The sequence below is a fragment of the Cyrtonyx montezumae genome, unplaced genomic scaffold (genome assembly GCF_038088225.1).
Source record: "Cyrtonyx montezumae isolate F1298 unplaced genomic scaffold, pur_monq_1.0 scaffold_13, whole genome shotgun sequence".
Taxonomy (NCBI): Eukaryota; Metazoa; Chordata; class Aves; order Galliformes; family Odontophoridae; genus Cyrtonyx; species Cyrtonyx montezumae.
This window is the reverse complement of record NW_027071859.1, coordinates 17409421-17425869: the sequence shown is the minus strand read 5'-3', so window position 1 is coordinate 17425869 and position 16449 is coordinate 17409421. Positions and strand designations below refer to the sequence as shown.

At 38.4% G+C, this 16449-nt stretch overlaps 1 protein-coding gene across 9 annotated transcripts in view; it reads right to left on the bottom strand.

Annotated features, from left to right (window-relative positions):
* MYT1L (myelin transcription factor 1 like) overlaps positions 1 to 16449 on the bottom strand; it is a 287002-nt gene that overhangs the window by 25047 nt on the left and 245506 nt on the right. For all 9 annotated transcript variants that reach the window (XM_065730757.1, XM_065730758.1, XM_065730755.1 and 6 more), the window contains one exon: positions 869 to 931. In XM_065730757.1, coding sequence (XP_065586829.1) covers positions 869 to 931 — 63 coding nt within the window. The remainder of the gene's footprint in view (positions 1 to 868; positions 932 to 16449) is intronic.

Here is a 16449-nt window from a genome sequence, read left to right as displayed (position 1 = left end):
AGGATGGTTGGACTAGATGATCTTGTAGGTCCTTTCCAACCTCATGTATCTATGAATCTATGAATCCACTGATTTATAGTTCAAAAATAGCCACAGGGGCATTGCTATTTATATATCACGTGGAAAACTATCCCTAGTGCAGTACTATGGCAATTCATTTTGTGGTTACCAACAATACCTCGGTAAATATAAGACTTCCTTTGACAACTTGGTAAGGATCACTGTTATAGTTTAGGCAGTCAGAGTAACAGCTGTTCTCCATAAATTTCTCTTTCCATTCTTTTGACTTCACATAGTTATAAGCAATTAACTGTGATTTATAAACAAGCCAAGCTTTCTTTTGAAGTATATTTACAAGACTGGTGCATATCAGATGCAACAGGTACTTTTTTTCACTCTGTTTAACGTTACTTAAGACTTCAGCTGAGAGAGGCAGTAAATAAGTTCACATTTAAAGAAATAATGAGAAAGTCTGAAGTGACTGACAAAAAAAATGCAGGAACAGTTTTAGCCCAGAAAAGGTAAGACTGAAGAGCATGGTTAAGTTATTCAGAATGTAAAGCAACAGAAATTTATAAATATTTCATTCTCTTGACTAACAGATAAGGGAGAAAACACTGCATTATTTTTGTACAAAGATTCTGCTGGATACTAACAAAAATCTTCCTGCCTTTTTGGGTAGCGAGCCATGCTGAAACTGAGAAATGTTACTCATTTGTGATATGTAGAATGAACTAGACCAACATATGTATACGTAAGGTACTCAGTACTACTTCAGAGATGAAAGAGAGAAGAGAGGCCTGTCAAACTCCCACATAGCTCTATATAGTTGTTTGGTTTAAAGAAAAAAACACTTCTCTTTACATACCTTCGATGTGAAGCATAATTTCCAGTAATATGTCCGGAGCCATCACACCCAGGAGTCGGACACCTAGAATAATAATGTAAAAAATACAAAACAGAGTTACTGACAGGTAAAATACAGCTGCCCATTTTATATTAAATAAATATTAATTGACTTAACCATTGTTTCCACAGGTGCCAGCCTTGAGGACCTCAAGTCATTTCTAAGCCTAAGCTTAGTCCTACACCAGGGACAGACATTCTATTTTCACTCATAAAATGTTTCTGTTAATTACTCATCACCTGCCCAGCCAAACACTTTCTGTATACCGCTAGCACTGGCAGATTACTGGAGATCTCCAGTAGCAGCCTGACATTCCCTCACCATCAGGAATGAATAGGGGCAAACGCAAATGCAACACCCCCAAGATATATTCTTAGGTAATGGCTAAGATTGCAAGTGAGCTGTTTTGTTTTCCATCAAGGCTCTTGCTCTAATCCCATCACACAACGTCATGAGATGTTGGTGCACCATGGAGATAACCCTCCACAACTCCAGGAAACAAAGGAAATGCCTAACAAAAAGGAAATGTGCAGACCAGTCTCTTGCATAGAAACAACTCACCTAGCATTCCCAAACATCAAGCAACCAGATACACTCACCAGTGAAACTTTTAGTAACTGAATGACAGAAGAGCCATCGAAGAAAATGGGTGTTTCTACACTGTGAAGTTGACTATGATCCCTACAGAACAAGCTAACTTATAATGTTAGTATTACCATTAACTGGTACTTGAATGGGTACACTAAATCAAAAACAAAAGAAGAATTTATACTCATATTTTATTATGTTAATTATACTCCTTACTTTATATTCATTTGAACAGTTAATTGCTACGTGAATTCCAAAAATTCACTTTTCCTGAGTGTTAGTTTTGAATTTTAGAGGCGCTTTAAATCTTCTTTTGATGACAGCATTCTAATTTATAAAAGTGTGTGCACAACCTCAGATGCTGCACTCTGGAACATCATTTCCACAGCATTGAGTTCACTGATTATTTGAATCTAGAATTCATGCACATTTTGGCTTTCACCCTTTAGTTACTTGTGTGCTTTCCTCAAAGTTGGTACATACTGGTTTCCCCAAGTTTTCTTCACAGACTTGAAAGTTTCTTAATATCAGGACTGCAAACAACTTGGAATTCAGTGCAATGGGGCTGTCATGTTCCATTAGGCTGAACTTTAGCTCTTTAAAGCTAATAAGCATTACCTACTTTGGAGGAGCTCAGCAGGGCCAAACCTCAAACATGATTACTGCAGCTTGAAAGAGATAAATTAAACTGGAATTTGTTAAATGGAGTTCTCATATGGTCTTCTTCTGGACCAGTTCAGTTATTCTATAGAAAACATAAAAATACAGTAAGGCTTCCAGGATTTAAGCTTGTAGAACTTCTGGAATTCACTAGGTCACTGAAGTTTCTCTTCCACATAACAGAGTGCGTAAGGGACAAGGAATCTACACAGGATCCTAAAGGATAATTTCCCTTTTCTCTTGATTTATGAATTTTCTTCGCTTGTATACTAAGGCTTTGAAACAATGACTCCCTATTACTGTGCCATTGCACAGGACCAAGTATGATAAGACCATGACCTTAACTATAAAGTGTAAGTAGTGCTGTGAGTCTTAATATCTAAAGAGCCACACCCACGCTGACATCAAAAATTTTCTGCTTGTAGCTCCTTTTCATATACCTACATAAGAATACACTGAACATGTCTTAGTTCTTGCCACTCATTCTTTACTGTGGCTGCACATCACTAGCACAAACCCTGAATTCTAGTTTGGCTAGTACTTTATGTTAAAAAATAAATGGGAAGAGTCTTACTTTTAGTTTCTTATGTTTAAAATATTTCAAATATAGATATTTAGATATTTTTGTATTTTTTCAGATTTTTCCAGATTTTTACTGCTTTTTTAATATTTATTTTCAATTATTATTATTTTAATGTATGTTAGGATTAAATATTAATTATGGATTCAATCCCAATATGAGGTTTAACAAGAGCAAGTGTAGACACTTGCACCCGGGGAGAAATAACTGCATGCATCAGTATAGGTTAGGGGATGACCTGCTAGAGAGGAGCTCAGCAGAGAGGGACCTGGGTGCCCTGGTGGATGACAGGTTGGGCATGAGCCAGCAGTGTGCCCTGGTGGCCAAGAAGGCCAATGGCATTCTGGGGTGCATTAAAAAGAGCGTGGCCAGCAGGTCAAGGGAGGGGATCCTCCTCTACTGATGGCCTCCCTGATGAGCCCACATTTAGAATACAGTGTGCAACTCTGGGCTCCCCCGTTCAAAAATGACGGGGATCTCCTAGGAGTCCAGTGAAGGGCCACAAAGATGATAAAGGCCCTGTAGCATCTCCCATACATGGAAAGGCTGAGTAACCTGGGTCTGTTCAGCCTGTGGAAAAGAATACTGAGAGAGGATCTGATAAATGCTTATAAATATCAAAAGGAAGTGAGAGGCAGAAGGGTGAGGTCTCACGAGATACTGTCTTAAATGTACAAGTTGAAATGAATGTTTAGTGCAGTTGACAAGAGTATTTTAAAATCTCAGGCCATTTCCATTTACTCCTGTTTCTATTCTCTGAGGATTGCATATAGCCACTTTGAAGTATTAGATGCTGATATGCAACAGTCTGTTTCAACTATGATGTTACTACAATATTTATTTGCTCTTCTAAATACATTAAATAAGGAAACAACTTCAAGTCTCTGTACCATTAGAACTGTGGAACTGTATTTTCAGAATGTATTACTACTATACATAGGACGTGCATATATCCTTCCACTTTGCTACCAACTACTATGTAACTATATATATTTGACTTAAGTGATCTCACCTGCAGACAGCAATGCCTGAAAGATGTATGCACTGGGCCTTACAAGAACAAAGTTACACTAGATCCACCGAAAATGAATGCTGGAGTTAAGCGGAAAAAAGATATGCAGAGTTTCTTCAATTACTTGAAGTGCAGGTAATTTGAGAGAGTCAGAAGCTTATTTGTAGACTCAACCTAATAGCTCACTGTGGCAAAAGAATACTTCAGTAGTATAAAGACTGAAGTGACAAAAGGACTACTCTTTGTTAAGAAAAAAGTTCAGAGCATGAGCAACACTTTACACAGAATCAGAGCACCCAATAAAAGAGCTTGTCAGTGACAGGGAATGAAGCCAGCACTCCCTTGATGTCCCCTTCATTTCACAGAACATCCCAGAGATGATCTTGTGAGAACATAAGCATAAGCAGAAAGCAGGAAACACTACAGAACAGCATCAGCTGAGGTAGCTGGAATCAGTATCAGCTTAGACTCAGTAGAGGGAATGAAGTAAAGGGGAAAGCCAAACTGAGATAGATGACATGTAATGGCTAATACCCATTCTTCAAAGTGTGCAGCAATTCAAAAGCACTTCTAGGAACCTGAAGAAACTTAGAGATTCCTGAGGCTGGCAAGAAAATGGATGCCCAAATGGCCTCTGGAAGGTTTTTTCTAAATGCCAATGGCTTTTCTAAATGACTTGTTACAAGTTCAGCAGAAAAAAGAACAAAACAAAACAAAAAAAAAAAAACACCATAAAACAGATTACATCTGCACGGTGGACTACAAATAAGATACATATTTAAACATTTAAACTTATGCTCGCAGGTTTTCATTTATATCTATAGGTGCAATGTAGATCAAGTAATGTGACTCAAATAGGTTGTTAGACAAAGGTGCAAAGACATAAGTAGTTTTGTCTTCATGATTGTGTATAGCTTTGGTTGACTTTACAACATAAATTATCTCTAAAATATGCTAATAAATCAAAGGTAATCTGCAATATAATGATTAACTTTTATTTTTTACTGTATTTTCCACAGAGTGGCAATGGCTCTTTGGAATCAGAATTCTACTTCCCTTGTTAGGAGGCACAGTTCATGGAATTTTTTCAGTGCAGACTGAGCATACCCCAGGGCATGGGCTTGGGCTCACACTCAAGCTCAAGCTTAGGCTCCTTCTCTCTAAGAAACGCTCAGCTAAGATTTAGCAGTAGAATGAATTCTGTTTCCATCTCAGTCAAACCTTGTGCTCAGGGTTTGACAAGTTTATATGAATCCAAAAGATAATGGATATAAAATTATACAAGCTCAAATTCAGCCCACCACTCAGTCAGAAGCCAGGTTATTGTAACACGATCATATTTTTTGCAAGTAGGGTACTAATGTTCAATTTAATCATGAGAGAGTTTTAGCAACCTTATCAATGCAAATTCTTGTCTCCATGCTGCCCTTCCCTATTCCACTTTCTCCTTCAACCACCCTTGGTACCCTCTATGTCATGTGTCACGTATGCCTTCTTGATTCACTGGGAGGTCATTTCAGCCTCACTGTCCTTATCAATAAGACTGAGTCACCCAGTTTTCAATACAAACAGGTCATTATTGAGTTACACTGTAGTTTCCACATGAATTGGCATGTTTGTATGCTATCTGTGTACTTGTCTCTTAGCTATAGCTTTTTTGGGATTAGTAATAGCACTCAGTGGACACTCTACAGACCTTCCACAAATAAAGAAATAACAAGTCACCAATAAAAATGAAGAGGAATGCCAATTCTGGTTAAGGCAAATTCCCTCTACACTGTTTCTGTACTGAGGACTCTTGCTCCCATGGAACTGAAATTAAGTCATTAATTTTTCTGGCCACACCAGAAGCTATCAAATAGTTATCCTTTCTAGAAATTACCAACGTAAATTAGAAGGCAATTATAATGGGTAGATAAAAAATATCATTTATAATATGTTATTAGTAAGCTAGTTTATCATCTCTGAAGACTCATGTTATCTTTATTATATCTTCATAGCACTTTGAATCCACTACATTGTGTATACAATCTTCCTAGAGCATTAAGTTACTACTGTAAGTAAATGAACAAACAATATTTATCCAATAAATAAGTTATTAGATATTTAAAGCAGATGTTTCTAGCCACCAAAAAGAAAAATCATGTTGAGTTGAGATAAAGAATAAAGTAATAGAATGTACAAAAATTCACAATGGTACCTTAGACTGTTCCACACTGCAAAGGAACTGGAATTTAACATAAAATTATATATATTATATTCATCTTATATTTATTTATTTTGACCATGTTGTCAATCTCAAGTATAGATGTGATTTTCTGTTGGAGGTTCAGAAAGCCTAGAGAAATATAATTGCTTCCTGTGGGATTTCTTTACAGCAGAACAGAGATTTTTATTGTCAGGTGATTTTTATGTATTTGGGATTCTGTTTTATTTGACTGAATCATTAGGAATTCAATTCGTAGGTTGAGAGGTTGGAAGCCAAACACAATATTACTCTGCATTTCTGTCTTTCATCTGAAAATCTAAAAGTATTCTACAAACATTAATCAAAAAAAAATTTCACAATACAGCTTTGAAGAAGAGAAGGATCTAGCAGATGAAAACGGGCATACAGAGGCTAAATGACTTTATACACAAGAGGAAAATAGGCTAGAAAGAGATGCTTATTCACTGCTCTTTTTGCAGCTATAAAGCTGAACCTCCTCTGAAAATATATATAGATTCATAAACAAAATACCATTCTTTTCTAGTCAGGTAGCGTAGAAACCAAAGGTTACCAAAGCCAAAAACTATAAAGATACTGTGTTTGCAGTTGCCTGAACTGAATGGGTGAGGAAAGAGGAAAACAGAGGAGTGAGCAAGAAAGGGAAGGCATTAAGAAGCCACAATAAACTAAAAAATGGAATTTTGTATAAGGCATGATGAGTTTATTTTACGTCTGTGCTTCTATGAACTTGAGTGCTTGTTTAAAAAAAAAAAAGGACATTTGCACACTTGACAAACAAGTACCTCAAAGAGGCAAAGAAAGAAGAAGCTTTTCTCTGATTTCTTCCTACACCACTCATCGCTGACCTGTATGGAGTACTACAGAGTGAGAAGGGAGATGAGAAACAGCTGTGTGGTGCTCAGCAGAGACTTCTAAGCCACAGGTGTGCTTCAGCATCAGTCACAGTTCTGGTTACTGTTACGAACATACCTACTTTGAAGGAACCGGCCTCATTTTGCTTTTACCTTTCTAAGCATTCAGAGATTGAAGGCAACCTCTGTAAATCTCTGAACCCTATTTTCTGTCCCAGGCACTGCAGAAGATTGTCAAACTAATTAAATATGCAAAATAAGAATTCTGATGATCCTCTTCCTTATGAAATCACAGAAGATGGCATCTGCTTTAATTGCAGTAGAAGCATGCATGCTTTTCCATTATTACTCTGTTGTTTCTACACAGTTCTCTTACCAGAGGATTTGATTCCTGAATTCCTAGTGTTCATACTTCCATTCACTGCACAGATAGAACCTCTCGGCCTACATAACCTATCTGTGAATTTGCAATGAAGCCTGTAAAACTTCTGCTAGGATGGATTTATTTTCTTGTAGTTTCCTTCAACAGAGCTGTGCATCTACATACCTTTTTCACTTCTTCACTTCTTTTCACTTCTTTTTCACATTTTATTCTTTCCATTTTCCTTTTTTGATGCCTCTTTCTATTTTCAACCCATTATTCTTTTCCTTCAGTGCAGCAGGGACTTCATCAGCTTTTGTCAACATTTTGCTTTTCATCCATATTCCTCCCCAGAGTATCTCTTCTACATCTTATTTCTGCCTTTTCCAGCTCCTTTCCACAAAATCACAGAATCACAGTATGGATGAGGTTGGCAGGGACCTCTGGAACCATCTGGTCCACCCCTTGTTAAAGCAGGGACATCCAGAGAAGGGTGTCTACGATTATGTCCAGGCGACTTTTGAATATGTCCAAGAAGGAAACTCCCCAACCTCTGGGCAACCTCTGACAATGCTCTGTCACCTGAACAGCACAGAACTGCTCTCTGATGGACAGAGGGAACCTCTTGTGCTTCATCTTCTTCTGATTGCTTCTCTTCCTGATACTGTGAACCGCTGAAAAGACTTTGGCTCCATCCTCCTTGTATCTTCCATTTTCCTTCCTCATTGTAATTTACTGTCGCTTTCCAATTTTCTCTCTCTTTTACATCTTTTTTTTTCTCTCCTTTCTCTAATGTCTCCACTCTCTGTTCCTCCCTCATCCTTTCCTCATTTCTTGCTCTCCAATAACCTCGAAGTTCACAGTTCTTTCTTATTCTTTCTTATTTCCTTCTCTTTGTTGTTTCTATTATTTATTTTCTCATCATCATTCTTGTCTTTCTGTTATTTTCTTTCACCTGAATTTATTTTTCGCTTAGACTTCACTGCTCTGGCCTTCTCCAACAGATGAAATGACTGCAAATACTTTGCGCCAAGGGAGAAAGCACTGTTGTGAAACCTTAACACAGAATTTCTACACTGCCAAGAATTAATGAGACGTTTTCAGAATCAAAGAATCATAGAATGGATGTGAACAGGACTGCCATCCACAAGATCATGCCCCATCCAACCTGGCTTTGAATACCTCCAGGGATGGGGCACCCACAACCTCTCTGGGTAAACTGCTGCAGTGTCTCACCACAGAATTTTTTCCTAACATCTAACTTAAATTTTAAAGGTAGTCCTCCTTGTCCTATTTCTATTAGACTGCATAAAAAGTTGTTTCCTCTCCTGTTTATGAGCTCCCTTTAAGTACTGTAAGGATGCAATGAGGTCTTCCTAGAGCTTTCTCTTCTCCAAGCTAAACAAGTGGCCTTTCTTCATAGGAGAACTGCTACAAACCTTTGATCATCTTTGTGGCCCTCTTCTGGATTCACTCCACCAGTTCTGCATCCTTCCTTTGTAGGACCCCAGGTCTGGATACAGTACTTCAGATGGGGGTCCCCAAAGTAGAAGGGGATGAACACCTCCCTCTCCCTGCTGGCCAACCCTCCTTTCATGCAACCCAGGATGCAGTTGGCCTTCCAGGATGCAAGCACATGCTGATGACTCACATCAAGCTTTTCATCAACTGGAACTCCCAAGTCCTCCTCTGTAGGGCTGCTATCAAGGTGCTCTTCTCCCAGTCTTTATACATATCTATGATTGCTCTGACCCAATCTTAGATTCTTCTTTTTTCTGTAGCTTATACTCTTCTGTTTTCATTAAAGTCATTGTAAGCTTTATCACTGACTTCAAAAGGTGTAAAATCACACTATCACTGGGAGCTCTTAAAAACCATTCTTAGCTCATCTGAAGTTCATTTGGAGAATTTCAAGAGGTGACAAGAACTCTATGAGGAAAGTATGCAGGCAATGGATATCTTAGTGGATCTTGAGTCTATGTTTTTGTATTCCAGGCAAAACCTGTGACCTGCTCCTCACAGATATACCTATGAAAGCAAGTGAAGCTACATGCTTATAAATAGCAAAGTTACATGAAGATGCATTGTAAGCCAAAAATAATAATAATAAAAAGCTAAATTTAGATTCACATTTTAATTATTTTCCTGTATTCAGCTTAACAAGAGGGAGTACTTAATCACACATATTATGCTTCAGCAAAAGTGCAAAACTTCTTCATATGGAAAACATTGCTAACATTTTTTTATGAAGCAGAATACTGACAAGAAAGGCATTGTTGCAGGTAGCAGGAAAATAAAAATTAAAAACAAAAATCTCAAATTAAACAAAACATATAAAAAGAAGTGTAGATATGAAAGAAACCGAGGAAAAATGATGTAGTCAACTTTCTCCTCCCTGAGATGTGTTAGAATGGCAAATGAGTGAATTGAGAAAAAATCATCTTATCAGTTGTTCACTGAGATGGGATCCAGTGGAGTTCCATTATGAATGGGCAGGAGATCAGAAGATTTAGTCGGGGATCACTCCTGGTGGGGCACCCGCAAGTCTTCTCAGAAAACACTGGGAGAAATTCAAGTTGAAAATTGGAAAGAAATGTGGGATGGAATGATCTGTTGTTACCACATTCACTGTGTGGTCTTTCTATTCATAAAGGAATGATGCCAAGCCTATGTAGCTAGTCCAGGCACGAGACTAAAATAATTTTGGCTCAGAGGGTTCAAGAAGTAACTTCAGCCTCTGCTGGGAGATTGCTCTGTCTCTCTTCTTACCTCTAGTAATCTCGGTGATTCAATGGTTCTGAACTAGGGGTGGCTGACTGCATACTTTTCTCTTAGGTAAAATTTAATTAATTCTCTGACTTTTACTATCTGCATTGCATTTCTTTATTTTTTGAACTCTGTGTGTGTGACAAAAGAACGTGATACTCCTTTTAATTAAACTGAAATCTGTTTTCCTAAAGCACCAATAAGCATTTCCTAAAATGTACCATTCTGGCATTTAAAATATTGCGCACTCACATGCACAGGTTCATAGATTCATTAGGTTGGAAAGGACCTACAAGATCATCTAGTCCAACCATCCTCCTATCAGCATCCCTACCCAACTACTAAATCAAATCCCTTAGCACCTCATCTAAACACTTCTTGAACAGCGCTAGGGATGGTGCCTCAACCACCTCCCTAGGCAGGCCATTCCAGTGCCTGACCGCTCTTTCAGAGAAAAAATGTTTCCTCAGGTCTAATCTAAATCTTCCCCGGCGCAACTTGTGGCCATTCCTTCTTGTCCTGTCATTATTTATCAGGGAGAAGAGGCCCACCCCCTCCTCACCACAACCCCCCTTCAGGAAGTGGTAGAGTGCAATAAGGTCTCCTCTGAGCCTCCTCTTCTCCAGACTAAACAATCCCAGCTCCCTCAGCCGCTCCTCATAAGACTTGTGCTCCAGACCCCTCACCAGTTTTGTTGCCCTTCTCTGAACACGCTCCAGGGCCTCAATGTCCTTCTTGTAGTGAGGGGCCCAAAACTGAACACAGTACTCGAGGTGCGGCCGTACCAGAGCTGAGTACAGGGGGATGATCACCTCCCTGCTCCTGCTGGCTACACTATCTCTAATCCAGGCCAGGATGCTGTTGGCCTTCTTGGCCACCTGGGCACACTGCTGGCTCATGTTGAGCCGAGCATCAACCAACACCCCCAGGTCCTTTTCCTCTATGCAGTCTTCAAGCCATTCTGCCCCAAGCCTATAGCATTGCATGGGGTTATTGTGGCCAAAGTGCAGGACCCAGCACTTGGCCTTATTGAACCTCATCCCAAGATACACATGGTGCTTTTAAATTAATTATAGTGCTTTAGAAAAAGTATTCCTGTACCTTCAGTTGCCACCTCTGCATGCTGCCTGTTCTGCTAGCCATCAGAACTTCCCAGCTTCCCCACAGCAACTGCCACAGTGTGCTGCCCACTGTTCTCACATTTAGCACCAGCATATAGACCCTAACATGCCAGTTGACAAAGGCACGCTAAGTGCCCAACATGAAATCGCTTCTGTGCACTACCCAGGGGGTGCTCCTTTCACAGAAGTTGCCAGAGGGAAGCTGTGAATCAGCTCTCTCCCTGGGCACATTGCCCACACTTTCTTGCCAGCACTGCCTGCCTTGGAGGCAGCACTGTCCAGCTGCACATCCCCTCCTCGCTGCAGAGCACTTCCTGGCACCAGGAATGAATCAATTCCAACATATGCAATTCAAATGTTCGTTTCCAAACACATCATTCTTTGAAAAAAGCTTCACTTTTATAGTGAAAAAATAACATAAAATTATAGCAGCAGGGAGAAAAATACAAATGGAGATAGCCCAAGGATGACATCCTCTACAGCTAGGAGCAAAGCCATTCAAGTTCTTTGCCTTGTAACAGATTTCTTCAAGCCTGTGCTTGAAAGTTCACTCGGAATAAGGGTGCTCTATTTCTTGTTGTTTTGTTTGTTTGTTTGTTTGTTTTCTTTTAAAAAAGTAATTTGGAGTGGACGCATCCGTTTCTGAAGAGGAGCCTCTTCTGACTGATCTTTCACAATGGGAAGCCCCTCAGCAGTTATTTACCACTCAGCCAATGCACAGCAACACTTCCAGTCAGGGCCTGCAGAACAAGCAATAGCCACTTTATTTTGCTCACTTCCTGTATGTAAAAATTGGTCAGATAACTTGAAGGCAGCAGCACAGGTACTTTAGGATTTTGGTATTCTTCATCTTACAAGCTGTCTTCAACAAGTATTTCTATTTGTGAAATAAATGAAAGTTTTAGCACAAAATTAAATTAAAATCTGGTCAAATATTGAATACTTTAAAAATAAATTATTTAAAGTAGGGATTTTTTTTTCTCTGATGAGAGATTTACCTTACAGTTAGCTCAGTAGCCTGCTGGATGCTTTGAACACCATAAAATTATCAGTAGCATAAGTCTTGATCTTGTGTCTCTATGTTGCTATGTACTCTTGTGTACTTTGTCTCCCCAATGATGCTAATACCAAAGACACAGCAGTATGACCTTGAATCTGCATATTCTTGATTTTACTGAAGGTTTTGGATTACTTCAAAATTTAAATATCTAGAACACTCAAAAAGTTTATCACCTCCACAAGAAACACTTATAAAAGCAATCCGATTAGACTCCTAAAAGCAAAGGAAATAAACTAACCATTTTCAATAGGCTGTGTCTTAACAAACCACTAATGTTTGGAAATGAATGGGTAGAACCCAGTTTTAGTCTTTCTTTAGTTACTGTGTTTATCTTTTTTTTTCATTTGAACATAACCATTCAACTTGTACACTCTCACATAACTCATCAAGAGAGAAAAGCGGAGGAAGTAGGACAGTTGGATCTGAAGTAAAGGAGAAAGGAAAAGCTAAGTGGAAGGGATGGAAAGAATAATAGCATGAACAGATTCAATCTACATGTTTTCTTCCAAATTAGTTCATCTAATATTGGTATGAAAGACTGAGCCTAAAAAAGCAGTTGTGTATTTCTAGCCTGCAGAATGTATTAAGATACAGAAGTACTGTCTCTAATTACTCCTTTCAGCCTAGCATTGTGGCAAAACCATAAATGAATAGGACCATAAACATCTTTGAGTTATATAAAATATATAATGAGCAGAAAAAGAGCTCAGAAGTTTTGAAAAATAAATCATCTAAATGACAGCAAATGTTAATGGTGTGAAGAAGATTCCAGCCCATTACAGCTTCTGCTTCAAAAGAGCAATTAAGATGTTTTTCAGTACATATTCAGTAAGGTAAGATAAGGTAAGAACAGTAATTAAGTGTAAAATGTGTTTACGAGACAAACTATGTATTTAAGGCTAAGATTTGTCTTTTGTTCCATACACAGCCACCGTGCTACACCTATTATTAACATGAAGAAGGGCTATTTTACCATAAAGTTCCTATTCTGGATGGACATTTTAATCTCTTCTGAATGTATAGTTTCTATCTGAAAGCATGTGTGATCCAGTAAAATGGACAGGTTAACATTTGAAAAAGGGAGCAAACTCTTGAGGGCTTCATTTCCCTGGACAGTTGAAGCAGAGGTACTACTTTCTGTTCTGGGGGTGAAGAGTCATCAGCAAAAGAGTAAAATCTTTCAGGTTTTTTTTTTTTTTATGAAGGGCTTTTTCCCTTAAGGCCTACAAATGTTTGACAGGAGCCTAAAGAAGTGATGAAATGTGAAAATACCATGTGAATTATATCAGCCTGCAAGAGGCAGTCTGGTCCAGCGAGAAGGCTTATGAACAGTATAGCTAAGGGAAATCTAGTTTGTTACTGATTTACTATTAAGAGTTTACATTCACTCTTTAGCAGCTTCTCAGGCACGCTGTAAATTTTGGTGGGATAGAGTCAAGTGCCATGTATGCTCACTTTTAAGCATAACCTCACCATCTGCCTGAACCCAAAATCACCTCAGGCCTATAGTGTTAAGCAAGGCTTACTTACTGTAATGCAGAAAGGAAAACTCAAGGAGCAAGTCCAGACATGAACCTGTATCTGAAAGGAGGACAGGTCGGGCATGGCTATGTCCATCTCTACAAGTACTGCATCCTATTGGGTTGAGGTAGACTCAGAAGACTGACAGTGGACAGAAAACTCAGCCCTAATGAACTAATACCTCGGAGGGTACAATACCCTGTACTCTACCCAGCACTCTGAGGACTACGAACACTGAGCTGCTTGTCTGCATTAGTGCATGACACAGCAGGATGGTTAGGGTCTTGGAGGACTTGATAGAAGAGGCTGCAAAAGCTGTCACTGAGGAAGAAAAGTGTAAGAAAATATCTTATTTCTGGCTACAAATACCTTAAAGAAGGAAGCACAGCAAAAGCTCTCTCAGAACTGCACAGCTGAAGGATGCAGCACAGATGCTGCCGTAAACTCAACCACTTTATTTCCATCCCTCCTTGATAGATCAACCATCAGGCAATTCTTTTGTTTTAAGACGTTAAACAATTCCATTGAAAAATCACAATTATGAAATCCAGTCTGCAGAGCTAATGAGCGCTCAGAAATTCTCAGTGAGGTAGCCAAACTTCACACCAAACTTTCAGATTAGTGTGATGAGACAATATTCTAAGACTATACTCCCAGTTTCTACTCCAGACATTCATCTGCCTCCTCATCTGAGCTTCCTGTCCCTGGTGACACGGTACTGCAGCTGTCTGGGTAGCATTAAGAGAAATAAGGGAGCTTTCGGAATGGTATTTGATTACCTGAAATGGGTGCTATTTCACCCTAGTGTGTCAGACTGCATGAGGTAGTTTGCACTTAATGTGAACAAAGGAGACATCCCTTCGGTGAGGGCAAGAACCTCTGATCAGACCATTAAAACTATTCCAACCTAAGGTGAAATGCAAGACTGTATTTGAACAGCACTTAAGTAATAATTCCAACTTAATAGGAATGTTGCAAGGTATCATTAACTATAGCATTGGAAAAGGAATTCTGCTTTTTTTACTGTCATGTGGTATTCTCTAGTGTCTTTTCTTTCTTTGGCCCTCCTTACTTTCTCCTTAAATTTGACAAAGGCAGAAATCCTAAGCTTTTGTACAATTTCCCCTTTTGAAACTCCCATAATATTAGGCAATGCAAGTTTGGTTTATATTGTAAACATTTCAGGAAATAACCACTTTAATTTCAGAGTCTAATAGCTGCAGGAATAGCTTCAAAAATAGTTGTTCAGAGTGCTGGAGAGGCCAGAGGTTACAAACAGGGATAAATGGCTGCACAACACGTGGGCAGTGGAAGCTGCATACTGCAGTGTATAAAACAGCTCTCCCTCCCAGAAACACTTTGCTCATGGTTGGGAATGTAGGCAGAGAGAAGTGCTCACACTCTTTTTCTACCTTAAGAGTTCAGAGCTCTCATGCTCTTTAGAATTAGAAAAACAGCCTTTTAAGTCTGAGAAAAACAACTTTGCCTAAGGTGATCTTTACAAAATAGAGGTATCCAACCCATTAAAAACAAAAAATACACCAATATCCTTTCTCATCCAAAATCACTCATAGTTTTTGTGTGCTAACAGACAAATGTCCCCGAGTATTTACTGCTTCTTACTCTCTTGATTACTATTTTCCTTTTTACAGGTTTTCTATTCTCAGGATGAATGTTTAGATCTTACAGTCAAACAAATGCATTTATTGCTTAAAACACTACCTTCACAAACATTCCTGCTAACTGCCCCCAGACAAGAACTTGGGAAAATAATACATGGGTAGAAACGTAGTGGAAACACAAAATTATCTGTCCTGATTAGCTCAGAGGAGGTGTTCCTCAGCTATACACTACAGGGAAGAAGAGCATCTTATAAATTAGGGACAGGCAGAATTCCAGTCTGAGCATCCATAGCCACAGAAAATCTGTAAAATTCTGTGTGATTGTAGCACTTCAGGAGGTAAAATAAAAGACTGTGGAACAGGTTAGCCAGCAAACTACACCTTACAGAAATGTCTTGTATAGGTTGCCAATTCCCAGTACTTCTGGACTATGTCTCTCACATAGAATTTAATTATTGACAATGTCTTTAGAAAGTACCGTATTTCCATTTTTATGCTGAAGGAAACTTATGAATGAGTCTGGTATTAGGAAAAAAGAAATCACTCTTTCAATAAATACCATAAATTCTTTACAGTTACTTTACTACTGAATGGAAACAATGGACTACTGATGTGAACAAACAAAAAGTTTTTCTTTGACCTAGAGACATTTCCACTTAATTCTTAATTATATACAGACTTACACAAAGATATAAAAAACATTTGGACTGTTCTCAATTAACATTGCTAAGACTTTCTGCACAAATTGTAAATAAATGGTTCTGATGTGTTTACCTATTACCTATTTTTTAAATCAATAACAATTACTGTGGGTTCAGTACAGTTATCAACATTTGCAAAAACTGAATTTAAATCAGGTAAGAAACAGTTAAAACATTGCATTTTAGATAGAAGATATATATAGAAATTGGTACACAATTACCTCCCATTTGCATTAAATATTACTCATGTCTTAATTTGTGGAGGTTTACTCTATCAAATAAAATTCAAACAAAAGTTAAGGTGCTTCATTACCAATATTTTATTAATTAATACATTAAACATGTATTCTTCTAAAACAAATAATGGTTTAATAGGACTTTGTCTATGAGAATATCAACCTGAAACTGCTTTTGTAAAGCATAAGGAGTTATACACGGAATTTGGCCTTGTAATATTGTTCTCATTCCA